Source organism: Larus michahellis, chromosome 12, assembly GCF_964199755.1.
Source record: "Larus michahellis chromosome 12, bLarMic1.1, whole genome shotgun sequence".
Lineage (NCBI taxonomy): Eukaryota > Metazoa > Chordata > Aves > Charadriiformes > Laridae > Larus > Larus michahellis.
Window position 1 is genome coordinate 14708514 of NC_133907.1, and position 27335 is coordinate 14735848.

At 44.0% G+C, this 27335-nt stretch overlaps 2 protein-coding genes across 2 annotated transcripts in view; both read right to left on the bottom strand.

Annotated features, from left to right (window-relative positions):
* TRPC4AP (transient receptor potential cation channel subfamily C member 4 associated protein) overlaps positions 1–13879 on the bottom strand; it is a 37856-nt gene extending 23977 nt beyond the window's left edge. The window contains exons 1-4 of the mRNA XM_074605525.1: positions 13670–13879; positions 4307–4435; positions 3930–4046; positions 915–972 (exon numbers count right to left, since the gene is read on the bottom strand). Coding sequence (XP_074461626.1) covers positions 915–972; positions 3930–4046; positions 4307–4435; positions 13670–13810 — 445 coding nt within the window. The 5' untranslated portion in view covers positions 13811–13879. The remainder of the gene's footprint in view (positions 1–914; positions 973–3929; positions 4047–4306; positions 4436–13669) is intronic.
* A 1086-nt stretch (positions 13880–14965) lies between these two features.
* EDEM2 (ER degradation enhancing alpha-mannosidase like protein 2) lies at positions 14966–26617 on the bottom strand. The gene is made up of 11 exons (XM_074605073.1): positions 26400–26617; positions 26199–26309; positions 26030–26069; positions 25520–25625; positions 24340–24465; positions 23406–23617; positions 22101–22242; positions 21669–21793; positions 20943–21087; positions 19649–19770; positions 14966–18779 (listed from the first exon to the last, which is right to left on the bottom strand). The coding sequence occupies exons 1-11, from the start codon at positions 26504–26506 to the stop codon at positions 18288–18290; spliced, it is 1728 nt and encodes a 575-aa protein (XP_074461174.1). The 5' UTR covers positions 26507–26617; the 3' UTR covers positions 14966–18287.
* Positions 26618–27335: the final 718 nt, after the last annotated feature.

Sequence of the window (27335 nt, forward strand, 5' to 3'; positions counted from 1 at the left end):
CCTGGGACCACAGACAGAGACATACCTGTGGTCTAGTGCACTTCTTAGTCACAAACAAAAGAAAACGACAGGGGTGTAAACAGCATTTTAGGAAAAATATCATAGATCAGTTCAAAATTTGTCCAAGTGAGAAACTGCTGAAGACACATGATAGTTCCAATTATTAAGCACGGGGGGAAAAAAAAGGACAGTTCATGCAGTGCTCCAGGCAGCATCACGAATTGATAGTAAAGCTTTCCATCTGATTTACTCCAGCATTTTAATATTTAAAATATGTTTTCAGTACAGACATACAACAGCTGCCTCTAGCTCAAGTTCAAGTTACTTCACCTTTGAAGTTCCCTGGCTGATGGGCACGACCATGACATTTCTGTTCCTCAGAAGGGTTCAGGGAACCAGCACAATCCCAGGCAGGAGAAATGAAAACACCAAACTAAACCTGCTGCAGCAGGAAAGTTGGGCTGAAGCTACTGTGCCCCACTGGCAAATTCTCCTTGTAGCAACTTGGAAATGAGTAGTCACTGTGACTAGGTCAGGAAAACAGCATACTTTTCATTATCTCACAATCTCTCTAACTCCTATTACATAAACTATGTTTTGTGGCTTATTATTAATAATTGGGAACTGTAGCTCTAGCCACAGTAACAGCAGAAGTTCCCAGTGATTGCAGATTTACGGCATTGAGAGAAGTATGTTCTGCTGAGCGCATGAACACTCCTGAGCTGTGCTTTGCAACAGGTGACTTTCCTAAATCCCATCATGGCTCAGTACCATAGAGAACAAAGAAACCAATGATTCGTTAAGAAACAGGAAACTGCTGGTATGGAAAGAGAGTAACAGAAAAATAGAATAATTTCTGTTTGAATAAGAACTCAAGGCAAGAATGAAAAAAGATTAAACACCTATTTACTTACTTTTCTGTTTCTTTTTCTGTGTAATAAGAGTTGGTCTCATGAGAATTTCTACTAAAAGCTGTAACAAGATAAAGAATTAAGGGAACAATCATTGGGATACAAATAACCAATTAATTTGTCAGTGATAAATCCAAACTTAGTCCTGTCTCTGCTGAAGTCACAGAGGTGAATAATGGAAGCTCTACAATCAAAAGCCTATTGGTATCAAAACTACATTGACAAAAAATAGTTGTATTTACCCTGAAGAAATAATAACAGTTGTATTAAACAATATCCCACTGGCAAGTTTTAAAGAATTTGAGTCTGCAAAGAATGTAATTTCACGTGCATCCAGGTAACATCAAGGAGAGCTATCACACACCTCCCAAAATAATGAATCTTTAGCAATAACAAAGATGCAAATTTTGCAAAGACTCTCCCCTAAATCTTGCTGGGCTTCAAAACACATTTCAGGTCCAGACATAACAGAACTTAAGTCGCTCCAGATTTTAATCTCGCCAATAAAGAGCAAGCCACTGCCTGTGTATATGCACCTTATATGTATACTTACATATACATTTACAGATATGTGAAATGTTGTTTCATGTTAACAGTCAGCTTTCCAAGACCAGGACTATGGTTCTGATAGATGTGGAACTGATCTTTAGTTAGTTGTTCTCCTATACCACTGGTTTATTTTAAAGCATTAAGAAAAAAAAAAAACAAGCAGCTTATTTAAAAATTAGAGGAATTGATGACTTCTGCAAGAAGTACTGCAAAAAGCCCCTAGTTTTAAAATCCAGTTTAAAACTGTTAACAGCAATGTAGGTATCACCCAGTCAAATTATGCCAACTGACAATATACTTAGATTTTACAACTTGCTCTATTTGTCCCAACTTAACTGTACTGTTCTTTTAACGAACTACCTACCCAGACACAGAGGAAAACATCTGACAGCACCAGAGGCACTGCCCACATTTTAAGCACCGATAAATAAATAAATAGGCAATTTTAAAGAGGAATATCCATTTTCCAGCAGTATTTGTAATAGCTGCCGGAGCTACTATTCTAGGGTAGAGAAAAATGACTGCAGTAGTAATGCAGTGCTCATATTAACGGCTTACGTTTTAGGAGAAGAATGCCCACCTCAAGGCTCAGTACCCGAGATAAGCATCCAAAGATATCCCCATGCACTTGGGATGGAGGTCACCCGCACAACAAGTCTATCTTTTAAGGGTGGCTGCAGTCATGCTCGCTCCTGCCTTGCGGAGCGGATCTTTTGAGATAGTATTTATTTTTTTCCTGGTCAATACTACAACCCACCATGTATTTATCACCTTATTCTTGCAGAACAGGTATGCTCCTCACATACACTCCAGGGACTGGACTGCAGTGGTGTGAGACACTCCTTGGAGAAGGCTTTCTTCAACCATCCTACTGAAACTGCAATAGTTTGCAGCAAGAAGCACAAGAGTCCAATGGCAGGAAGAGAATAGGCAAGAGGGTGCCTCACCAGAGGCAGAAGGAGCAGAAAGGGAGTTATGAGAACTTATTTCTTGGAAGGGGGTTGCATTCAGTTCTGAAGCCCATGAGACTCGTGTATCAGTTCACGCGTTTGTACTCTCACGTAGTATTTTACATGTATTCATATAAAGGGTGGAGACACAAATGTGCTTTTGTTCTTCCTCGATGTAAAGGATGTCAGAATCCAAAAATATTTTAAGGAATATACTACCACACATTATACCATACAGAGTATACTGCAAATTTAGCATCCTTCAAAGTTACTCATGCTTCCCAGTTCAAAATACTGCAATACAGAATCAGCACGTGGCACACACGGAACCAGCAGATTAGACTACTTCCCTTTCAAGTCCTAGAGTAGGATTTTCATTGCACTGGCTTCTACCACTGCCTTTAACCAGATTAAACCCACTTGTATCACCCAAATCTCTGGCCATAGTACCAGATAATTACAGTGTGTCTGGTATTTACCACCTCCAGCTCAAGAAAAAAAAAAACCCAACCAACAAACCCCAACGAAGCAACCAAAGAAACCCCAACACACACTTACTTAAAGATGAAATATAAAGTCATTTTCTGTGCATTCTTACGTTAAAAGCACTTCTACAGGAAGTATCACTATTTCCCTTTAAAACCAAGGGAAATTTAGAACATTTTCATCCAATGTTCTAAATTGCTTGGGTAGCTGAAGACTTTCGTGCTCAGTTAACAGGATACCAGCAACTAAACCAGTGCTAACTTCAAAACAACGTAACCTAAACATAAGTTTTACTTAAATCAAGGCATGCTAAGTGTAACAAGAGAGAAGCAGCAAAGACACTGTTTAGTTAGACCAAATAAAAAAAAAAATAGGGAGAAAGTATCAATTAATTCACTGGAAAATACAAATCATACATTTCTAATGAAGCTAAGATCCCAGAGTGTGTCATCATAAAACTGAGCAAACTTGGGTATTTGTGTAATGTAGAATTAAAACAAATAAACAAAAAGATAAATTGACAGAACGTCTACAGAAACCTCACAGTTCTGTTTAAAAAACTTTTCCAGAGATGAAGTAGTCCGCACTGGATGCCAGCAATAAACAGAGACAACCTGGCTAAAAGAGTGTCCTAGTGTGCTTAAAAACTGCCACACACCCTTTAGTGGCCAGTGAAATTCGCAGTGCTCCAGTACCAACTGTAGTATTTCATCTCACAACTAGAAATCATTTGAAACTCTTTTAATTGAGAACCTAGAGGTCTCACCTTTAAGTTAAAGACAGACAACCTGAAGAAACAGCCAGGTCTTCTGTATCATACAAGAAAAAGCACCTCACTTTTGATGATTCATACCTTGCAAAATACACCCTTTTCAAATTTTGATTAACGGGCACAATTCTAACGCTTAACATCAAATTGGTAAAGTCATTCTGTAGATTCTGAAGCGTCAAAGGCCTCAAGACCTCACTTACAGATTTCTCAGTGGTATGACTACCATGCAGAAATCTTTTGACGTTGAAAAAACACACTTACATCGACTCCTCCAAATAAGTCAAATGTGTATGTATTTGGGAAAGTGGACTCTTGAGCAGCTTTTCTATCTTCCGTAACAAATACCACGGCTTCCATTGAAAGAAGTGGAGAAATTTCCTGCATACAATAATAAAAAAAAAAAAAGACGGTTCAAAAAGAAAACTGTTCAACAGTATAAACACAATTGTCTCCGGCTATCTGTGTGATCTACTGACTAATCAACTACATGAATTCCCAGCTCTTATCTACCAGCCAATTCACAGATACTATCATGCAAACAGTTTCAAAAATTAGTTAGAATATGATTGCAGTAGACTTTACAAGAAAGCCACAACAAAATAAGGCCTAGCTTCCAGGAAGGACGGTGCAGACAGTACCTTTAAGATGCTTTGGCACTGGGAGAAATCACTGTTTGGGTGGCTATGTTCATACAGCTTTTGCAACAGTAAGGGAATCCCATTCCATTTTGCTTGTTTATCTCTTTCCTTTAACAAGGCCTCTGTGATCTGCAACAAAGGAAGAATATTATTCCTATGCGTCTGATGCTTCACAACCAGGAAAACCACCTTATCACCTTCCCAAAATATCAGAATATCACAGAAAAGTAGTTTATTGTAGACAGTACCATTACAAAATCCAGTACCTCTTTCTATGCAGCAATTTATCTGGTAGCTGCTGAATTTTACTGACGGTTGAAGTATGTTAAACAGGACAGGGGTTAAAGCAGATGTCAGCATTTCGAGTACTTAATCTCATTTCATATTTTTATACTGGTCATGTATTTCGAAATGGGAACACATACGTCTCTAAATAATTCTGTTAGTAGAACTCCAGTTGACAGGTCACTGAAGGAGGAAATGGGTGCCCTTGACACTACCAAAAATTACACCGGTCTAAGGTAGAGAGAATACTGAAGGTGGAAAGGCTTCACGGCTCATGACATTCAGCTAGTAATGAGAATTTCCTCAGCCAAGTCCCTGAAGCCATTATTGCTCATAGCAATGACCCAAACCACTAAGATTTACAAGCAGGCTCCAGAAGAATGCATCAAACATACAGGGAAAAATTTCCTCTGTAGTCTTGGGCTGATTATAAACGGAGACCGACAACTAAATGAGTTGGAGAACACTGGTATTATCCTCTGGGACGCAGGCTGCAACCACAAAAAAGCATTTGCTATCACATTCATGCACTTTTTCCAATTTTCCTCTTCTCTCCAAAATATATGTATAAAAAAAATCTCAATATTCACCACTATATTTTACTCCTGAAAAAAAAAATATGAAGGAGCACACAACAATACTCTGCGTAGAATCCACAAAAGTTGTTCTGAAGCCTTAATGCTTCCAGGTTACCGCCAGCAGATACTGTAAATGAGGAGCTCTTCATTAAAGTTCACGATCCAGCTAATGCAGACCAAAATCCAACCCCCTTCCTTAACAATACTTCAGAGGTACCTAGACCAACCCTGAAATAGGGACTTACCCTTGTACAGAAAGGTAAGACAGACAACAATAATTATAGCCAGCAGGATTTCTGGCTGGTTTTACAGTATTTTTATATGCCCTCCAAATAAAATAAAATAAAAATAATAAAACCAACACAATCCTCAGGCCAGCAAGACTGCATCTGAATGCAACATTTGTGGATTTTCACTTACTCCTAGGTCTAAACCTCCAAGCTGCTCTCATTCTGTGTAAGTCACTCCCCAGACCTTTCTGTGGTTAAATTGCATTGTTTCCCTCCAGCCTGCTCAAATGTGCAATGTTAATAGTTAACAGCCAGGAAATCTTACTGCTTATTGTGTCAGCCAAGACATCTTTCTCGGATATACTTCAGTGTACAATTCCAAAGGGCCATTCAATTCCTGATTAGACAATTATATGCAAATATACTCCAATTTCGGACTGAGAATTTAACCCTTTTCTCCACTTGTTAGACAGCATACAGAAAGACCAGAGAAGTGATGCAAGCACACGAAAATTCAGAATGGCAATGTTAGCTGCTATGGATGCTGCTATGCCCTTCTTCTAAGCTTTCCAGATACTTAGCATTCTTTCCTGGATGAAATATCAAAATTTGTACGTAACTGAGAATTTCAAGGCTCTTGGAAATATCAGGTTTTCTTGCTAGAAGGGGTGATTGAAGCAGCATCTGCTTTCTGAATAAGAGTAATCAACCAGCACTGCTGGAGAATGACGCAGAGCTCCTTCCGAGGAGGCCATTCGGACAAGAAATGGCAGGACAAAACCATGAAGTCAAAATAGTTTCTCATCGTTTGGACTGCGAATAATGGGTCAGCTCGTTTGAAGTCACAAATTTCCATTTCTCCCTGTAATACCCAGAATACAGAGAGCGAGAGGAGCTCTACCACTACCCCATCTCAGGTGTGGGAGGAGTACACAACCCCACGAGCAGTGGGAGGAACCCGCTTAATTGCTGGGTAAAGTGCAAAGAACAAACAGGCAGCAAAATGCCAGGGAAAGAATCATTCTCCGGCTCCAGCTGATGAGGAAGATAGTGCAGGCAATGATGACGTGCATGGGTTGTGATCTGAGGTTCCAGTAGCACAGTGCAGAATTCCGCATCCAAATGCTCTCAGAAAAGGCCAAAATAATCAATGTTAAAACCTTCTCCCCAATACCGCATTTGTTAATCGCACATATGCTTCTTGGTTTGGGGCAGGATCCATCTCCATTCTCATTTCTGTACCAGTAGGTCTTCCCCTCCCGGTCCTGGACTGAGAGGCAGTCATTTGTGCTGATCTGCAGAAAACTTTCAGAACTGAAATTCTGAAAGAATGAAGCAAATGTTTCCTTGCTCTCATCTTCTTTTAACTGCTTTCCAAAAAAAAAAAAAAAGAAAAAAAAAAAGATTTTCCTTCTCTTGATTTAAGACATGTCTTTGGTTTCAGTGCAAGCTCTAGCTTGTGGTCCCTATTCTGTATTTATAAGGCTTCCCTGGCTCTGAATATTTCCATTGTGGCGGGGCAGTATTTGCCAATGCAAGGATTTTGGATTCTGTGGAGGGATTAAAATTCAATTAGATTGTATGGAGCGGTCTTTCTTTACAACCATTTTGGTTAAAAACTGGATCTCATGATTTCTGTAATAGCTGCTAGTCAACAGTTTTCATTTGTAAGCAAAGTCAGTTTACTTATTGCTCTTTTTGGGCAGATATTACTGAATAGTCACCAAAATTAGCACTGGGTCTTTTGGGGCCCCTTTCCCTCTCCAGCATTTTTTTTGATCTCATCCAAGCAGGATAAACCAAATCCAACACCAATTTCTCAGAAATTTTCTTCGTTCACTGAATAGCTCTGGATAAAATCTCTGAAATGTTGCGTACAAAGCTTGAGTAGTTCGATATTACCTAGCAAGAAGGGGAGGCTGCAGAAGCCCAGCTGGAAATGGCATCAATGAAAAGAACGGGGCTACCTAAACCATGGTTGCAGGGGTTATGAACTGTCACACCTCGCTGGTATTAGAACACGACACGATAAAAGACTTCAGAGAGGACTAAAATAAAGAGTTAAAAATGTGCCGTCAAGACCATCCAGGACTGCCCGGCAGAGCAGAGCGAGGGGTTTTCTCTTTAAAGCCTCCCAAAGGACCGGAGTCCAGGATTTCCCAGGAGATTACTCCAAAGACTGGTAACTACCATAGGAATTCCTTCCTACCACAGAGTATAAATAACTTTGTGCATAGTTTTTCTTGAAAGTATACAAAGGTCTGAACAAAGACACTACACAGGAATCTAAATATTTCTTTTAAATTTCTTTCTAATCGTCCTGTGCTATAAATCCTTTTAAAACAGCCCAGCATCCATAAACAATTGTGAATAATACCTAAAATCTTCATCAAGTTATATTGTTATGTGTTCATTTTTACCTAAATCCATCCCTTGATCAGTTTAGTTCCCCTTTCTGTTGTACCCCTCCACTTTGCTATAGTTATTTGCTACTGATATTCCTACCCACTTGTCCTGGTTCGAGGTAAAACAGAACAATTTTCAGTCTTTTTATTTTTCAGTTAAGTCTCTCCTATCAGCACCATTTGTTACTGGCCTGAGATTTCTTGTAGTTAGGATTGTTTCAAAATCCCTTTGCCTTCCAGTGAGGAGTTTCCTTTCCATTTGTGTTCCTGCACTGTGACAATTCTCATTGCCCTACGAAGTAAACCTCTTATTTCCCCAACCTCGTCTCCACCACTTTTCTAAGCTGTGGTCAGTGACACATCTCCACGTCTCCCCATAGCTGCTGACGCACATGACAGTAGCAGAAATACCATGAGTTAACCCTCCCCTTTGCTCTTCAGAGTAAAGGTAACGCTTTCCCTAGTACAATTGTGCCTTTATTTCGCATTTTACCTTTCAAACATCTCACCACCTTGCTCAACAGAGGAGGATGTTTTAAAAGTGTTTTCTGTGATCTTTCAAAAAGCAAAAATAGTGTCCAAGCATCCATTCCAGCACTAAAGAATTCATGCTGTGACAGATTTTACAGCTATGACACATCACTTGTAATTTTTCCTTAATCCAATTTTTTGTTGCAATCATGCATTAAGCTAAGATTGGAAGTCCTTTAAAAAAAAAAAAAAGGCAGAATTGCCATTCCCAGTATTTTCCATGACCACTTCTGAAGTACATATTCAAATGTTCTGAAAGCTTAAGAGAAAAAAGACACACAGGATTATGGATCTCAAGAAACACATGCAAGCATATCGTCTCTACATATTTTTAATAAAATCAAAGCCTTTCCATATCCTTTCCTTCAAACCTTTTAGGCCAACCTTTAAAAAACAGGAAACTAATATTTGTGCAATTAAATATTTAATTTTTCTGAATAGTAATAACTTAGGAAGTCATCTCTGATAGACTGCCAGGAGAACAATCATTCAGTATTTTGGAAAGTGCCCCGTCATCCCAGCTCCTCATTACATTTTCCTTTTCAGTCGCTAACGAACATGCATCGGTCTGGCCAAGCTGCCTCTTTCCTCACACAGCTTTTCACAAAAAAGCCTACAATGAAGGTAAACGACCCGTTCCCCAACCCCCAAGTTTTCATTTTAACACAACGGCATAGAAACAGAAACACATCTTGTGGCCTATAAAGCGGTTGTGGAAAGCATTCCAAGGGAGAAGCTGTGCACTGCTACCCTGCAGCTGCGGGGCAGTAAACAACGCAGCCAGGCACCAGCTGGGTCTTTCGCACGTAGCTCTGGTCAAGAACACATCAAAGCCCCCAAACTTTTATTCCTAAAAAGAAACTCTGCTGATGATGTTAAGCTGGGAGAAGTCCACGTATTTCCAGCCTCTCTCCAGCTCCTAGATTCTTCGAAGCGCAGATCAAGTTTCCCGTAACTACTGTTTCTCCACCCTCCACAACCCTGGATGGAGCTCGTCATCCTTTCTCCTGCCAACCCAAAAGCCAGGCATGAACCCAAGGACACGGTGTCCTAGGATAAAACCTGCCATAGCTTCTAGCCAGGTCTAACCATCCCCACAACTCCCAAACCACTGCCCTACTCCCCTCACTGGAAGAAGAGCAAGTCTACCATGACAAAGAACAGGTCTCGCGAATCTCAAAACCCCACGGTGCTTCTGAGAGCAGAGCAATTCCAACACAGATCTTTAACACCAGCAGCTCTTCAAAAACACTACAGAATCTACCAGATCGTGGTAATAGTTACTAATGTTTGTTTTGATGATCTTACTCTCAGAAAAAAATATATAAAATCAACTAATATGTAAAATTGTATTAACTACTCAGTGATCACATTCTCCTTGGAAGTTTCTTCTTTAATTCATTTTGAAAGAAAGCAAAATCTGTAGAGATATCTAGGAAAAAGCAAAGGGGCAAGGAATATTTACATCTACCACAGTTTTATTCCTACTCATCTTCAGTCACACAAAATAAAGACTACTGCAGTCCAACACTTCTGAGCATTTCTAGGGTATGACAGAGCTCTGGTCCTGGTTATATAAAAAGTGTGTCCAGGCTTTCCAACACTCACTAGCTGTCTTCTGCTGAAGAGCTCTAAGCCTGCTAAGACCCATACAATTAGAGCTACTAAAGTGGATTATATTCACGTGAATGGGTTTTTTTGTTGGTGCTGTCGTAAGGAGGAAACAAAACTGATTAGAAACCAAAATATTTTCCTCAGAGTTGGGAAACTACTACAGGCTACCAATAACTTGTAATGGTAGGAGCTGGAAACCAGGATGTCTGCAGCAGAAAATGTTTTCCTTCCACAGAGAGTTTTTTTCAGAGTGGACAGGGACTGTTCTGCTAAGGGAAGCATCTATTCCTAGGGATAGCAGATCATGAAATACAGCTGGAATAATGGTCTCTTTTTTCCATTCTGATTGTTTTAGCTAAGCTTTGGCAATCCTATGAGAGTGAGACCAGCGCTGACGATTTGCTCTTGGGACTGCACCAGAAGCACGCTGTTTTGCCAACAAATCACTGGTTAATCCATTATTGTATTGCTCTGTCTCCAGGGGTTCGCATAGCTGCACCTAAATATCATCTAGTTTCATGTTATATACAAGCTTTTCGCAGTTGGCTTGCAGCAGATGAAGTGCGTGCCCTCTTGCTAAGGGAATCTCAGCTTGATCAGCTGAGCCAAAATGTTCCTTTGCCTTCAAGGAACTGCAGCATACCTCGTCATGTCTTATTTGCAGCCAGCGCAGCTGTGCCAGGAGAGGGGCTACACAACAGCCAGTTCACCAAGCAATATTTTTCCTTATTAGAAAATGTGTGTCACTTCTGGAAAGTTGGCCTGCTTCTGGTTTTCCACTATGTGAAAAGCCCCTTTCACTCGCTCTGTACTCGGTGCTAGGGCAAACCTTGACACAAGGTTATGCAATCTGATACCAATGATTGAGGCTCGCATCCAGGGCAGCAGCTGATGATAGCAATATGGCTAAAATGGACATAAGAACAGATAATAGCAATATCTACTGAAATCTGCTTATCCATCAGCCTTCTTATTATTAATAATAAAGCAAAGAGACCAACCGGCAAGAAAGCTACAGCTCCTGGTAGGCAAGTACAGCAAGAACACATGAGAATCCAGATTTCAGAGCCTTAGCTGGCCTCAAAACTGACAGATATTCAGGTGGCTGCTGCTGTCAAAAATATTTTTATTTCCCTGTAAGATCAGGCTGACGAACCTTCAGATGCAGGCGTGTCAAAAATTATCCTTACGGATTCAAAGACAAGCCCCTGCTTTCGTCATACCAAAATGGATCTTGGGATCACCTAAAAATAGTACGCAAGGCTTTGTTTAAGAATAAATGCCGCTTCTGCCTACAGAAAGGTACTAATTGTCTCCCAGAGATCAGATGCTGAAATACAGTGACAACATTGTGGGAGAATGCTACTCAGATGGCAGGCATCACAGCAAGGAACTGTGTTTCCCAATCTCTCTGAATTAAGATCTCAAAAAGGGTTTCTCTTCCTCATGGGATACCAGCAGTGCAGTCCGTGCAGCACATGACACAAAACTTCCTTGGGAAGAAAGAGCTCAAAGGACATTGTCCTGACTTGTTCTTCTAGACCCCAACACAACAGTTGGAAACCTGATCTGCTCTTCAGCTTTTGAGGAACAAATGAGTTGAGAAACTTAAGCATGGGGTACCACACTGCTGCTGAGGAGTCAACTGCAGGAAAAGCATAAACATTTTGATAAAAAACAGAACTTAAAAAAAGAGGAGCATCCAAAACTGCCTCATACTTCTTTATAAATTGCACCAAAGTGCTTTCTATTTAGATCGTCTAAAAACAAAAAACTCCTTTAAGGTAAAAGTACAGAGACGCGTAATTTACAAAGTTCAAAATCATTCAGGGATTCAAAATCATTGTTCCCCATCCTTCACCTAGGCGATTTAAAAATGTATTCCTAGAGCATTTATGAGGCACTGGGAGCCCTAGGCGTCTAAGTTTTAAGTCTTTCAGGGCAGCACAGTGATACTGAAATTCATAAAGTAAAACAAAACAAACAAACAAAACCCCAGCAAAAAACCCAAACAATACACCTCAAACTTGGGCATTATGAGAAGAAAGATATAACTAGCAGAAGTTTCCTCGACTACTGTAAAAGCCTGGTCATTTGCTTCAGCATTTATTTCCAACAATTCATAAAAGCCCCAAATTAAAACACGGTACCACTGCATTTCTCAAGCAAACCAAAGCCCAGAACAGAGGTACCAGATTACGTTGGTGCACAACATTGTTACAGGTTTATCTGACTTAAATCGTTATGGTTGTGGGGGAGCGAGCCAGCAAGGGTATAGAGGCGGACAGGGAAGTTCCTGAGACAACATGCTGCTTTGTCCACATGCTGTATGAAATACGCTCCTAAAACAATCCCACGGAAATAACTTCCTTCAAAAGAGACAATATCAGGTTTAAATCCATGCAAATTATTTGCTTTTCTTAAGTATTAACCAAACTAGTGTCTGAGCAAGCAGCACAATAAGGACAAAAAAGCTGTTAAAAATCACCTCCTGCTCTTTCACCTACCTCAGCTACAGAGCGAGGAATGAACATTTATGATGAACAAGTCTTCTCTTAGTAATTGCTCAGAATCCTTGTTAATCAAGGAAAATATTGTTGTCTGCACTACTGAAAACCACTTAAGAGAAATCCCATTTTTTTTATTCCATTTCAACTCTTTTAAGATACTTTAGCTCAATAAGTCACTGCCCAAATGCAAGTTCTTTATCCCACGCTTCAATTTCATAGTCTTTGCAGCATTTCATATTTAATCTGTAAAATAAATGCCAATTAGTCTCCATAAAAAGAAACGAATAGCCCATTATCCGTGAGCAGCTTCTTAAAAACGCCAGCATAAGCACACGATAGGCACAAGCCTAGGTTAACAAGCTGATTTCATTTTTCAGTATTTCCCAGCATCATCCACTGGGAAAGATGACAAACTGGAAACGGAACTGGAAAAGTTTCACGGAAAACCACCAGCATAAAACCTACCCCATTTCAGAGCTAAAAGGTCTCCTGAGCACTAATATTATGAGGTTGCCTTTGTCCATCAAATATGCTTAAATTTTGATGCTGCACTGTTACGGTTCACAGGAGAGCTTCCTTTCTGTGCAGGAGAAAGCCACAACCTCTATCACCAACCAAAGCAAGTGAGGAAAACGGCTCTTCTACAGCATGGCAAGTGCTTGTCCTGCTCCACAGTCTTTCTACAACAGGGAGACCGAGGATGGGAAGGAGGGAGGAGGAGCAGGAAGGCACAGAGGCATCGTTCCTCCCCACAGCGTGCGGCTGCAGGGCCACCCCTCCAGTGCCCGGGCCGGGCCCGAGCGGGCAGAGAAGGCCGGGGAGCCCCGGAGAGAGCCCGACTCCGTGCGGAGAGAGGCTGCTTCGCCAGACGCTGCCTCCAAGCAGACCTGGCCGCAGGCCCCGCTAGGCCGGCCAGGCTCTTCCCGGCCTCAGAGCTCCAGGAGAGGCTCGACGGGCGGGAGCCGGTGCTCAGCCCCGCCGAAGGGCCGCGAAGGCCGGCAATCACCCGCTCCCAACCCTCCACGGAGCAGGGCCTTGCGCGGCCGGGCTGCCAGGCGGGCTTGCAGGCCCCGTCCGAGGCCGAATGGGTTGGGGGGCGGGCATGAGGCGCGGCAGGCCTCCGCCAGCTCGGAACCCCGTCTCAGGGCTCTGCCCGGGCCCGGTCAGCCCCCCCGCTCCCCCCCCACGCACACCCACCCACATCCCGTACCTGCGCCCCCCGCGTCAGGCCGCAGCCGCTGAGCTGCCCGTGCCGGAGCTGCGCCAGGATGTTGGTGGTGGTGCCGGTGGCCGCCGTGCGGGCCCTGCGCCGGCCCCCCCCGCCGGGCCCGGGGCCCGCCGCTGCCGCCATGGCCGCCGCTGGGTTCGGCCGGAGACAAACAGGAAGCGCCCCCTCCCTCCGCCGCTTTGTACGGAGCGGCGCCAGGGCCGCCCCGCAGCGCCCCCGCCCGGGCCCGCGCCGCCGCGGGGCACGCTGGGAAATGTAGTCCGCAGAGGCGCCGCGGGGCATGGCGGGAAGGAGGGGGACAGGCCGCCATGAGGTGGCGGGGACGAGGAGGGGGGAGTGCAGCAGGGGCGGAGGGCTGACGGCCATCGCCACGGACTCGCCTGGCCCTTCCCTTCAGCCTGGAGGAGAGAAGGCTCCGGGAAGGCCCTAGAGCCCCTTCCAGTCCCTAAAGGGGCTACAGGAAAGATGGGGAGGGACTTTTCACAAGGGCACGTAGTGATAGAATGATAGCATGGTTTGGGTCGGAAGGGACCTTAAAGACCATCCAGTTCCAACCCCCCTGCCCTGGGCAGGGACACCTCCCACCAGACCAGGTTGCTCAAAGCCCCGTCCAACCTGGCCTTGAACCCCTCCAGGGATGGGGCAGCCACAGCTTCTCTGGGCAACCTGGGCCAGGGGCTCACCACCCCCACAGCAAAGAATTTCTTCCTGATATCTCATCCTAAATCTCCCCTCTTTCAGTGTAAAACTGTTTCCCCTCGTCCTGTGGCTCCACTCCCCAATTAAGAGTCCCCCCCCCATCTCTCCTGGAGCCCCTTTAGGGACTGGAAGGGCTCTAAGGTCTCCCCGGGGCCTTCTCTTCTCCAGGCTGAACCCCCCCAGCTCTCCCAGCCTGTCCTCACAGCAGAGGGGCTCCAGCCCTCCCAGCATCTCTGTGGCCTCCTCTGGCCCCGCTCCAACAGGTCCGTGTCCTTCTGCTGTTGGTGGCCCCAGAGCTGGCGGCAGCACCGCAGGGGGGTCTCCCCAGAGCAGAGCAGAGGAGCAGAACCCCCCACCCTCATCCCGCTGGCCATGTTGCAGCACAGGACCTGGGGTCTTTCAGGGCTGTGAGGGCACATTGTCAGCTCATGTTGAGCTTCTCATCCACCAACTCCCACACAATGCTTAACAGCGCTGCCTAACCAGTGCTGTGATGGCCTCCAGGTGATGTATTTGTAAGTTTTACAGCATCACATCTTACCTCACTTTTCACCACCATGAATAATGGGTGGGCCCGATGATGACCAGAGTTTTATTTGTAAAAGGCAAGATCTGCTAACAGATGACTTGCTGTTTAGATAAACTGCTGTCCACAGAAAGCCACCAAGCGTTGCATTTGAAGAAATGCAAACATGGCAATCTTTTCACTGCCTCAAAAACAAAAGGCTGCTCTCAGTCCCCGTTCCTAGCACTTCCCCTGCACCTTGCTTTTTGGTATGTTTTTTTGCCATTTGCCAGCTATTCATGCAAAGCTCTGACTCTTTTTCCTCTCTCTTCTCCTGTGTTAGCTACATTAAAATAGTCTTTCACAAGATGCTTGTCTGACCTTTCATCAATCCACAGCCTCTCCAAATCCAAACAATTGCTTCTGAAATACCTCAGAAAATCTGGCCTGAAGTTTTGGGCTTTGCAGGCTGCTTAGAGCGGAGAAAAAAAAGCCAACGCAAAACAATTACAAGGACGGCATCAACATCAAATGCTAAATTTGGATTCTGTGCTATCTGTCACAACTCAAGCAAAATCCAGTTTCCTTCCAGCTTTTGACAGATGCCGTGAGTACACACCGTAGGTGGAACCTTTTAAGTGCTGACCTGCCTCGTTTGGAAACCATCCCAAATTGCTACGTCTGTGTTTCACGCACATCTCATTTTGGATTCCCGACAAAACTCCTCTAGGTTCTGTTAACACAGCCATATTGCTCGATTGGAGCTCTCCCTCCAGCTGGAATATGCCAAAATAGACCTGCCATCTCTTCCCACAGATGTCCCTCATTGTGAGGCCCCTGGGAGGAGAGGCAGCAGGAGACCATAAGTTTTAGCTTTATTTTTTTTTTCCCCAGATGACTTGTGATGGTAATTTTGAATCCATCAAGTTCTCACTAACAGCAGAACCTCTTACGTTATACATAGAGGGAATGGAATCTGATCTCTCGTGGGACAGTCAGCCATCAATGATTTCATTCCGTCATCCCTTAGAGAGAGATTCCCAAACATCTGTCTTTCATCACGTTGCCTACGACATGGCACGACTTGTACACGTGTCATGAAGGCTCAAGCAAGCTCTCTGCCCTCCAGCAGCTCGGCCAAGTCACACAGTTCTCCATTTAAAGAAAAGGCTTACTAAGGATCCTAAGAAATCATATCACAGTTCTTTTTGTTAAAAGAAGGTCTTAGTAAGATGGTAGTTGCTCTCAAATACAGGAACAAACCAAAATTAAAGTTGTCTTGTGTTATTCTGCCTCAACCATGCTGTAGCACTAATCAAGATCCACCTATTTACTGACAGTAGAACAGTAGCTGTGGACAGATGTGCTGCAGAAAGATCTTACTTCCTACGGTTACTAGCTGCTAGTTATGCTACTGGAGCCTCTTAGGTGAGGGCACCAAAATGCCGTGGTTATCAGATCTGCTGTGTTGGCAACCTGCAGCCTCTCCCACAAGTCTTTCATTTTCCTCAAATTCATGCGTGGGACAACGCTGAGAGAGAATCAGGACCGAGCACCGAGTGAAGCCATTGGAGAAGGCCTGCATTTTGTTGTTCTACAGATTAGACAATGAATAGCATGTGAGGTATGAACAGCTGGAAAAGAAAAAGATAACCTTATGGTTACAACAAGGAGCTGCTAATAAGAGCTCCATCTTTGTCTAACAACGCCTCAATTTTTGGGTGCTCCTCTCTCAGTACCTCCCCTGAAAAGCAGTAGTTCTAGAAGAGCAGCTGCCCCACCTCCTAGAAGGAAAGGAGAAGTACAGAACTAGCAGGACCTGTACGGGTTACCAGTCCTTCCAATACGTCTGTCTGTCCAAAGTTGCAAGTATCTCTTACTACAGTTTACTCACAACTGCAACAGGATTTCCATCCTGAAGGGTAGGAGTGCAGATTTGATATAACTTTATAGCACTAGTACAGATCAAGACAAAACCAATAGTTTCTCAAAGCACCCCCAAATCAAAGTCTGGGCATTGAACCAGTTGTATTTAAGTATTTCAGTGGCCACATAGATTTATTTATCCCTTATCTCTAACCCACTCAAATGACCATATTTGTTTGTGCTTGCTCCAGACTCCTCAACTTCCATCAGGCTTGAAGAAAGCCCGTAATTTTTCTGCCCCCACCTCCTTTTTCTTTAAAATTAAGAACCCTTTTTATCACTACTGATTTCTCTCTTTCAGGTCACTGCATACACCCATCAAAAAGACATCAATAACACATTTAAAGGTTTGGATTTGTCAAGTCAGCTGAACGCCAAGAGGTCACATGCCTTTCACCTGTTAAGAAACTTATTCAGACAGAAACGCAGCCTGGGTTCCAATAGAGGAAAGGGCAGAAGGAGCTCTCTCACTGCCTGCTGCAGGCAGCAGCTTATGAACGTCTGTTCAGCTGCCTCCTGCACCACAGGAGAGTTACATTTCAGTCTGAACCAAATCCTCTTCCATCCTACCCTTACGCACAGTACAGGTCTACCCTGAGGCCAACTTCACTGCCTGAGGTGGCTGATGTGGAGTTATGCAAGTGAGGCCCCAAAGGGAAGCGAAAAAGAGGAAGGAAATGGGGAAATTTCAGAAGAAAACCATGTTAGATTCTATAAGAAGAACGCAAGCTCCACTGCAGGGTAAATCAAACCTTTGCTAGTCTACACCCCACCTCAGTTTGCAGATGGCATTACCTGGATGCTTACTAAACCTGGTTTCAGGCAGGTGGTACTGACCCACACTGATTCTACATACAGAGGAACCAAGCAATATTCTATGTCGCAACTGCTCTCCTCCCCCCGTGCCATCCTTCATGCTTGACAGACAGGCTGGATCTACAAATCTGAGACTCCACCTCAAAATCAAAAGGTTTTCGCAACTGGTCATCAATCTCTCAGGCTAACGACATATTCATATAGAGGCTGAAGATAAAAGGTGGAGCACGTTACAGTCTCAGACATGAAGCTACATCTAGTAATCCCTGCTTTTCCCCTTATGACAGGGAACTGCTCAAGCTCATTTTCATAGAAAAAAGCAAGCTGTGGACTCTGCATAAGCCTGTAAAACTTCAAAACAAACTCAGAATGACATAAACAAGGCATCTCTAACCTGTAGACTTTTCTTTCTCTTTCTGAACACCTGTTTGCTATTCAGGCAACCAATTGGTTCAAGATAAGCAACTTTACAGCACTAGCAGCTGGTATCCGAACCACAGTTTATCAACCAGCAGTAGCAGAATTTAATGGGAAGCTGTTTCACTTCATAATACAATTCACATTGTGAGGTATGACTTTTTCCATTATGAAACTATAAAAATATATTTCTAGAGTCTGCATCAATAATTTAAACCGATAATAAAATTCTATGAATCAAGTGTTATCTAGGAAGACCTGTCCCAGTACTGCAAGTTTAGAGTTAAAAGATTGACTGGGGCAACTCAGGAGGGAGTGTGAGTTCTTCTTAGAGTTTCTCTTCTCTCCACTTTTCTCTGAAGGGGCATCTTCAGGGTCTTTTGGACTTTCCCCTTCGCCATGGTCGGAAGTTCTTTTTAAAGTGAATTTCTTGGTTTTCTTCAGAGAGTAAAATTCCCGCATCAAGTCTTCCACCTCCCACTGCTCTTCCTTACGCTTCCTACAGCAGTGCAGCGCAGCAGGGTCTATAGGATGAGCTTCGGTGTTGAAGACAAATCCTCCAGCATTCAAGACACATTCCCCATACGGTGTAGTCACCACATCAAAGACTGATCCATCATTGTGAATGAAGTTGTCTGGGTCAAACAGGAGGTATAAGTATTTTACTGTTTCAGCCAAAAAGAAGGATTCCATTCTATTATCCAGCCTGTGATCTCTCAAGTCTTTGATCTACAAGACAAGAAATACAGTGGATTACGGTTATATCAGATTCAGCAAGTTATAAACTTAGGTGGGAAAGTTAAATCAGCTTGCAATTCATGTCAGTTAAACAGCACAGTATGGCACCAATCCACCCTGTATTTTAAACAATTGTATGCAAATAATGAACAAAGTTTCATAAGTTTTGAATTAGCAGTCTAGTGATAAGGAACAGGAAACTAACGATCAGGAGAAATACACTGCCTACCTGGGTAAGAAGAGTGAGTAAGCTTCCCAACATTTCCCCCACTAAAAAAATCATAATGCTTTTACCTATTTCCCAAATCATAAGGCCTAATTCCCAATATTCATATGGAGTTTTTGTGTAAAATAGAGCTTGATAGTATGTTTGAAATCTTCTATTAAATGATTTTAGAGAAATCATGCGCTGCAGTTCTCCTGTGTTTGATCAGATTTTCAAGGCATAGTGGGAAAGCAGCATCGCACAACTGGGAGGCAGAAAGCCTGCATCTGAGCCTTCCTGCTGAGCTGGAACATCTAGGACCTACTAAGATACAGGAGGAAGGAGAAGCTTCTGATGCTTTCACATGTTTTGGGCTCTGGTGCAACAGCCAGCAACAAAATTTGTCCCACTGTTCAGGCTGTGAGGGAAGTTACCACTAGAAACATGACTGGCAGTTACCAGATCAGCTTCACAGAGAAGGGGTTTGTTTGAAAAAGAAGTCATGTCTCAACCAAAGGGTTTGTTTGAAAAAGAAGTCATGTTTCAACCAAAGCGATCACTTGACTCAATGGCAAAACACGATTCATGAGAACACTTTCTAAAACCCCATTTTTAGCAGCCATTTAGCCAACTTCATAGTTGATTTATCACTTACAGTTGCAAATCCACAGTCCACCTTGCTGATTTTCTCTATTGACTCCACTGCGTCTCTTCCCAGTTCTAAGAGCGTGGGATCTCTTGTAGCACGGTACAGATACATTGCACTCTCAATCAGCTCTGCAAAAAACCCCCAAACATTTGCAAGCATAAAGATTACCAAACCATGTACACAGGGAAGATGAGATATTCCTCGAAATAACTTAACAATACTACTTTAAGACGATCAGGTAAACAGCCTAGCTTGCCTTGTATTTCCTCTGGCTTAAAGCACAGATATTGCTTTTACTAGGGATGTGCTACAAAGAAATTCACTGTAACCAGACTGCATCAGCTCAGGTAAGAGTGAACAATGCTCCCCTCCCACACTCAGAGAGTAGGAGGGGAGAAAGAGAGAAAAGGATTAAAACTCAGTTGTCAAAGGAAGAAAGGAAAGATGATTCTAGAAAGGATTAGAAACCAGAAGTTCAACCCCAAAATACAGTTTTTAAACAACACCGTAAGCCTCTGAAACAGGGTATCTAAACCACCACAAAAACAGGCACTATGGACATACTCTATACAGGCAACACATGCACTGTGCTGTGTTTACTTTCTAAAGAAACAGGTCTTTGTGGATGCTATAATACATTTGAAAGTTAACGCTGATGAATATTTTTGGTAGAAGTATCCAATGTGGAGGTCACCTGAACACTCAGACCAACACAAAATTAATTATTTTCATTTACAAAGTTTTACTGATCTAATAATCAGGTGTGAGTTATTTTTTTTTTGGTCAGAGTTGTCAAAAAGCAGAAGAAAACACAGATCATTTCATTGCAGTATCACAGACGACACATAATCCCTCTTATATGTTGAGCTTTACTAGCGCAACTAGAATTAGTTTATTTCAGGAATCCAACAGAGCTAGAGTGGCCTATTCATACTCACTTTCGCTTCCTAAATTTAAAGGACACGGGCAGTCACATTAGCATTTTGCGTGACTTTAAAATACCCCATGTCTGACAGTCTAACACTTAAACATGTCAAATCCTACAATATGAACCCAACTAATTAAAAGACCCCCCCTTTATATTGTAACCCTGCTTTACTTCTTTTAAAAGGTAGCCCTGCCTTTGGGAATGTAGCTTTGACTATGAAAATCACTGGTTAAACACATGCAGGAACTAAGTCAAAGCAAAACTGGGGGGGAACTTTTTGAGGGCAGGTGCTGCTAATATTTGATCTTACCACTACAGCAACAGCACAACTCCATGCTCCTTTTTATTTTATTATATTTTATTTCTGCTTACCAGGCCTGAGTGGATATCCTTCTCTCTTGTCCACTGTATAGCCCTGGGGAATGTTGTAGAACTCGGGCAGCCCACCAAACTGCTTCCAGACAGTGTAATAGTTGAGGAAGGTTCGCATGGCATTATCTACATCTCCAATTAGGCTCTGAGAGAGAGGGAACAATTAGCAAAGCAACATCTGGGTGAAGAAGAAACAGCACAGGAACTGATGCAAAAACACTCCTATAGTCAAAGCAAGAGATAGCGACAGAAATGGGCTGTTCAGAAGGTCTGAATGGTGTAAATAATATTTAGGCATGATGCCTTAAGAATAGATAGAACTAAGGGGATAGGTGCTGCTTTTCTGTTTCAATATTTTTTTTAATCAATCACAGCATACACTCTATTTTAGTGGGGATAACAAAGTCCCAGACCAAATGTTAAGTACTGATCAAATCTGTCAATGGGAAAGTATTCACACAAATAAAGCGTTTATAAGGCAGTGGAAAAAGAGGCGTGATTTTCTTTTGCCTTATGTCCCAATCTGGATTACGAGACCCCTTGTCAGTGGAGTTTCCTACAACAAAACTGCCCTCCCTTCATGCTCAATGGGAGGCTTTTTTTATAGACCATAGATAAACTTTTAAACCAGCACAGACGAGCGTTATACTTTTAATTTTTATATTAGAGGCTGACTCAAGATAGATTAACAAAATCACCATATGCTACTGGTATGACAGCTCTTACCTGTAGGCCTGGCCAGTAGGCCTCCAGAGACTGAAAAACGGGCATGGACACTGTTCCTTTGTACATCTGAACCCAGAGGTACCAGTCATCAAACTTTGTGTAATTTTTGATAGCTTTGTTATATTCTATAAAGAAACATAGATGGGTAGATAATCCAACAAAAAAAAAAAAATCTTTTTTTTTTTTTAAGACTGAGAGAAGCCCCTTTTTCACTTGAGCCATGTCAAATGAATGACTTCTCAGGATGCTCACTTGGGCACCTCTTTGCTATCACTGATTGTTCAAGAGTATTACAACAAACGCTTCAGGAACAGTCTTGAATGCATCCTGTTAGATTCTTCGTCTTCTTCCAGAGTCCCTCGTGCAGCGTTTTTACAGGTGCAGTCAGGGAGGAATTCCTGGGACCCTTCACACAGAAAACAAACTGCTCACCTAGAAACATGGACATCAGCTCTTTGTCCTGCAGGAGAATGGCTCCTTTGACAAGGTATTCAAAGTAGGAGTCCACTCCAGCCCCAATGCCAGCATCTTGGGCCACCCACTTGGCAGTTATCACATCGATGTGGTTACCAACCTGGAAGAAGCAAGGGGAGGAGGAAAGAGGAAGTTAAAGTGGAAATAAAGCTAATCTGCTAAATTATTATAATAATAAAAAATTCCCCACAGCACAACCACACAAGAAAACCTTGACCTTTTTTTCAGACCGTCCATTTCAGATTCACAGTGTCCACATCAACCAGCATTTTGTCCATTACAAGACAAATTTATCAGTATCAGAGAACTACAAATTGTAGAAAATATAACTTTGGAATTTTATGTTTCCAATATAAACACTGCACTGGCCAAAACAAAACACCATTATGCTATTTTGAAAATGCACAATTTCAACATGATGTGTCTGGTCCTAATTCACATCCTACAAAAGATAGAGGGAGGATGAAGAGGTACAGATACAGAGATGGAGGCCAAAGGCATGACAGCTGCCATGCTAACATTTAAGTAGATCCTTCAAACCTGGGACTCTTCAGTCTAGAAAGAGACCCAGCTGATGAATAATCAAATACACAATGGTAACTTGCTTAGCAAAGAGCAAAAAAACCGAGCTATTCAATTTCTTTCTTGAACAAGGATTAGGGGCATAAACCAAAAATAAACAGATCCCAAAGCAAACAAAAGGAAACACTTCTTTAAACAGCATATGAATAAATCTCTTCCACTTCACATATGCAACACTAGGACTTCATGTAATTTCTATAGCTGCTTTTTGAACCTAACTGAAAAACGATTGCCCAGGAGACAGTGAACACAGAGATAACACTTCTAGCTCTGGATACTCCTGAAACACAAGAGCTGTAGAGGGTGGCAATATCTTGTTGGACTTGTCACACTCTTATTCTCTTCCATAGGCACAAAAGGCATTAGACAGACCTTCTATTTAATCTGTTACAGCTGCTGTTACAAAAACTGCAATACCCAGCAGAAAGCATTTGTCTCCCACCCACATCTGCTATGGAATAGAACAATGGCATAATGTTGGGGTGCACCACTAAAGCTGAGATGCGGATGCTGCAGGTGTACAGGAACAATGTCAAACGTGCGACTTCAGCCCAGTTATTAGCAGTGTGGTTATTTATCTAGTTCTACTGCCTCTCTGTTTATCCTTCTTATGCTCAGAATTGCATCCACAAAACTATACAAAAAGCAGGCCATCAAATTTAAAGTCCAGTCCTCACTCACCAGCCCAATATCTGAGCGATTTTTCCACAGTGCCTTCAAAGCCTTCCTGGCAACGTCCTCGAACACTGGGTCACCAGTAAGGTGGCTTAAAGTGGCAAATTCCACTATAAATGTACCGATTCCAGCAGTACAGGTAACCGGGGTCTCCCCAGGGTTTACGCCATGCAGCAAGTTCACTGTTCCATATGGCATCCCGGTTGGGGTCTGAAAAGCTGAAACATAATATTTTTGGTTCACGTGAGCATTCACTGTTACATCTGACACACTGCCAAGCAAATGTGTGCCTCACATTCCACTGCATGCAGGCAAGGAACGGGACCGGAGCAATTGCAGTAACCACAAAGAACGAAATGAGAAGTAGATTATGATCGTGGGAGGGGCAGTGAGTGTATCCCAAGCTACACAGTCCTGGAAAGGTACTGCAGATCTTCTCCACCTTGCCCAGAGTAGCAGACTGTATCCCGACTTCATTTACAGCAAGGGCAGGGTAGTCAAAATAGAATTACACACACTGGTCGGCAAAGTGCAAACGCTGAGCCTGTGATTCTTCAGCAGTAGCCCAGGGTGCACACCACACAAGGAAGCAGTGCCATGCGGTCGGGGCACACATCCCAGCAGCATCCCACAGAGGGGCAGATAAGGCTGCATCTTCTTGTCTTTACAAGCTACTGATTCACAGCCTTTATTTATATTAAATATATTTCCCCTTAGCAAGCAACAAACTGATGTGTTAAATGCCTACAACACTTGGCACGCGTATATACAACAGGTATCATGCACTTCACAATGTTTTCTTCACAAGATTAACTTTCTTTGAGCCTAGGGTACGCAGGGCTACATTATGAGTTCACACATCAAGCAGCACCATCTTCACCAAACACACCAGTCACCTCCTGAACTACAGCACAGTGACACAAACCAAACAAGTTCTCACCCGGCAGGAGTTTGCGAGCTGCTTCTTCCGCCATCCTGAGGAGAGGTCCAGAGCACGGCCAGCCCGCTTCTACTTCAACACCAGCCTTCTTCGACAGCAAGTGAGCTGAGAGGAGACCACCCACCACTGGAAGGTGCACAGTAAGAATCAAATTAAAGAACACGAGGCAGGAATGAAATCCGAAACCAGTTCTATTTACTGTATTTATCATGACGCAGAGGCAATGTTTCTGGAGAAGTGAGATGGCTCATCCTTAACAGCCTAATTCAGTATGCCACAAAAGAACAGCGGTTTGTTTCTTCCTGCCTGTTTGCAATGGGTAGCAGATATATATCTTCCAATATTTTAGAAGCATCAGATCCTACTTGCCTTACTATACCTGCACTGCCCTGCAGACAATCAGTGAGCTAACAGTATAATGAACATGAACCTCTATGACAGCAATTCTGTTTCATTTCTTCATGACAACTTAATACTACATTTGTGTAAAGTAATACAGTGTACCTTCTTAAACTCCTTGGAGAAAAATGTCTAGGCCAGAGCCTAGAATTTCAGTGTGACTGCCAGAAGCAGGGACTTATTAGCTCTTTTCACAGGCTTTGTCTACTGTCACATAACAGTGACAGTACAAACACACAGACAAATTACATTGCTGCAAAAACTGGCTCAGCAATATTTGACAGGAGAAACAAAAAAAAGCATAACGAACAGTTTTATGCCCTGCCAGTGCCTTTTAGCTGGATGGCACTGAAGCAATTAGGCGTTCACCTGGGTACAAGATTCCAAAGGCCTTTGCAATATTCAAGAAAAAAAGACAAGTTTCACTTTATAACACTAAAGCAAGAAATTAATAATCTCTATTCCAAAACAGTACATAAAAAAAGACAGTATACAATTTGTACTGTTTCAGTGGAAAATACATTTATTCCGAAGTTTAAAACCTGTCACAATACTGAAACTGCCACATCTGCTTCTGTGTCGAGGCAGGAAGCAGAAAGGTGACGTGCAAAGACAAAAAGGAAGTGACACTTGTTTGGGATTTTTCTGTGCGTTTACTTGTCCTGTTAAAGCGCATTACAAATTCACTCTGACCGCTACCTCAGGTTACTTCTGCGTACAGTTCAGAGACTTGTACAGGAAGAAAATCCAGTATAAACACCATGGAAAAACCCCACCTCACCTCTAATGTTAGTTTCAAAGACAGATGCATTGACATCGATATCAAAATCCACCCCTTCCTGCAGCACATTGACAACTCGCTGGAACTCGGAAACATTTCCCAAGATCTGCAGGGGAAGCAGAACAACAGAGAACACAGCTTAGAGTTCAGGGGAAAATTCAATGTTAGGGGCTAATTCTGGTTTTGTTTTACTATTTTGCGAAATCACTGGTTGCAAATAGTACTAAAAAGGTGACTGAGAGTTTCACCTCATCTCAAAACATTTTCTTCACACGCTATAGGTCTTTTTTGCTGAGTAAGAAGGTGTCAGGGACAGGGAGCTCTGGCCACCTGCCTCTCAGGGCTGGAGGGAAGTGAAATACAAACGCTCCTTGGTCAATTAATAACTTACTTTCTGTCACCACTGAATAAAAAACAGGTGTGGAAGTGGCTGACAGCGGCCTTGAGCGGGCTGAAGGCTGGGCTGCAGCAGTAGGCATACACCGGAGGTGTGGGACAGCTCGTACTCACCAGGAGGGTGTCCAGGGCGTCGATCAGCGTGAGGGAGAAGCTGTGAGGGGAGAGAAGCGAGGTGAGGCCCGGCGGAGGGGGCCGGGACCTGGGCCCCCAGCAGCGGGGCACTCCGGGCCCGTCCCCGCGGCGGGCGGGGGCGATGCCCCGTCCCGGGGCCGGTCCCTACCTGCCCCAGGTGTCCTGCCCGTCGCATGTCAGCGGCCGCAGCTCGTCGTAGGGGAAGGCGCTCTCCAGGTAGTGCTCGTAGGCGTGGTAGAACATGGCGCGCACCCGCTCCCTGAGGTACAAACACAGCCGCGCTCAGCCCCGCTCCGCCTCAGCCCCGCTCCGCCTCAGCCCCGGCCCCGCCGCCCGGCCCCGCACTCACCGGTAGGAAGCGACGTCCAGGCCGCGGGCGGCCGCGCCGGAGCCGACTGGAGCCACCGGCAGCCGCAGCGCCCAGAGGCAGAGGAAGGAGCCCAGGGAGCGCAGCATGGCGGCGCCCGCCGCCGCATCACCCACGCCCGCCCCGCCCCCGCCCTCCAGCCAATGGGAGCGGCCGGGGCGGGCAGCGCATGCGTGCACTGCCGGAAGTGCCCCGCGCTGCGCGTCTGCTTCCGGGGCGCTGCAGGGTGGTGGTGAGGGGGCTGTAGGGCTGTCACTGCCATGAATGTCGTCGGGACTGGAAATAACTGCGCTTACCTCCGTACAGAAGGGTGCCGTTCTTGTCTTACCTCACTGGAGCCCGTAACTCCCCGTCGTAGGGACGGGGGGGGACGCGCAGGGGCAGGAACGGGCCTCCCGGGCGGGTGGGAAGGCCCTGAGGGAGCTGGCAGCACTGGAGATGTAATTCTCAGACCTGAAAATAAATGTAACGCGCACTGTGACGTTTTTATAGTAATGAAGCGTTACCGGCAATGGTGCCAGCTGCCCAGGAAGGTGCTTGTCCCGTGTGGAAGGAGGAGGTGGTTCCTGGCACTACTTCAGTGCCATTCCTGTCTGGAAGTCAGTCTGGAAATGGCCCGTGAATCAGTTGAGAGGATCCTGGCCCATAAGCCTTCCTCCTGACTAAGCGTCCTTGTACTCTTTCTCCCTCTGATTTAAATCCAGCTTGTCGTGAGTTTTGTGTGATGCATCAGGACCTGCTTTGGAGAAGCCAGTGTCCAAGTCCACGCATCGAGCCACGTGGTGGTGTTGCCTTCCCACACTGGAACTGGGCTTCAAATCCCAGTGTATTCCCCCGTGTCAAAGCAGGACTGGCTCCGAGGCAGCTGGGCTCGCAGCAGCCTGGTTACCTGCAAGAGGAATGAGTTTCCTGAGGGTA

Coding starts and splice junctions, on each gene's coding strand:
- EDEM2 (XM_074605073.1), bottom strand. CDS start 26,506: ATGCTGCGCTCCCTGGGCTCCTTCCTCTGCCTCTGGGCGCTGCGGCTG. Junction 26,310..26,399: donor CTGGACGTCGCTTCCTACCG/GTGAGTGCGGGG, acceptor TTTGTACCTCAG/GGAGCGGGTGCGCGCCATGT. Junction 26,070..26,198: donor GGGCAGGACACCTGGGGCAG/GTAGGGACCGGC, acceptor CTCCCCTCACAG/CTTCTCCCTCACGCTGATCG.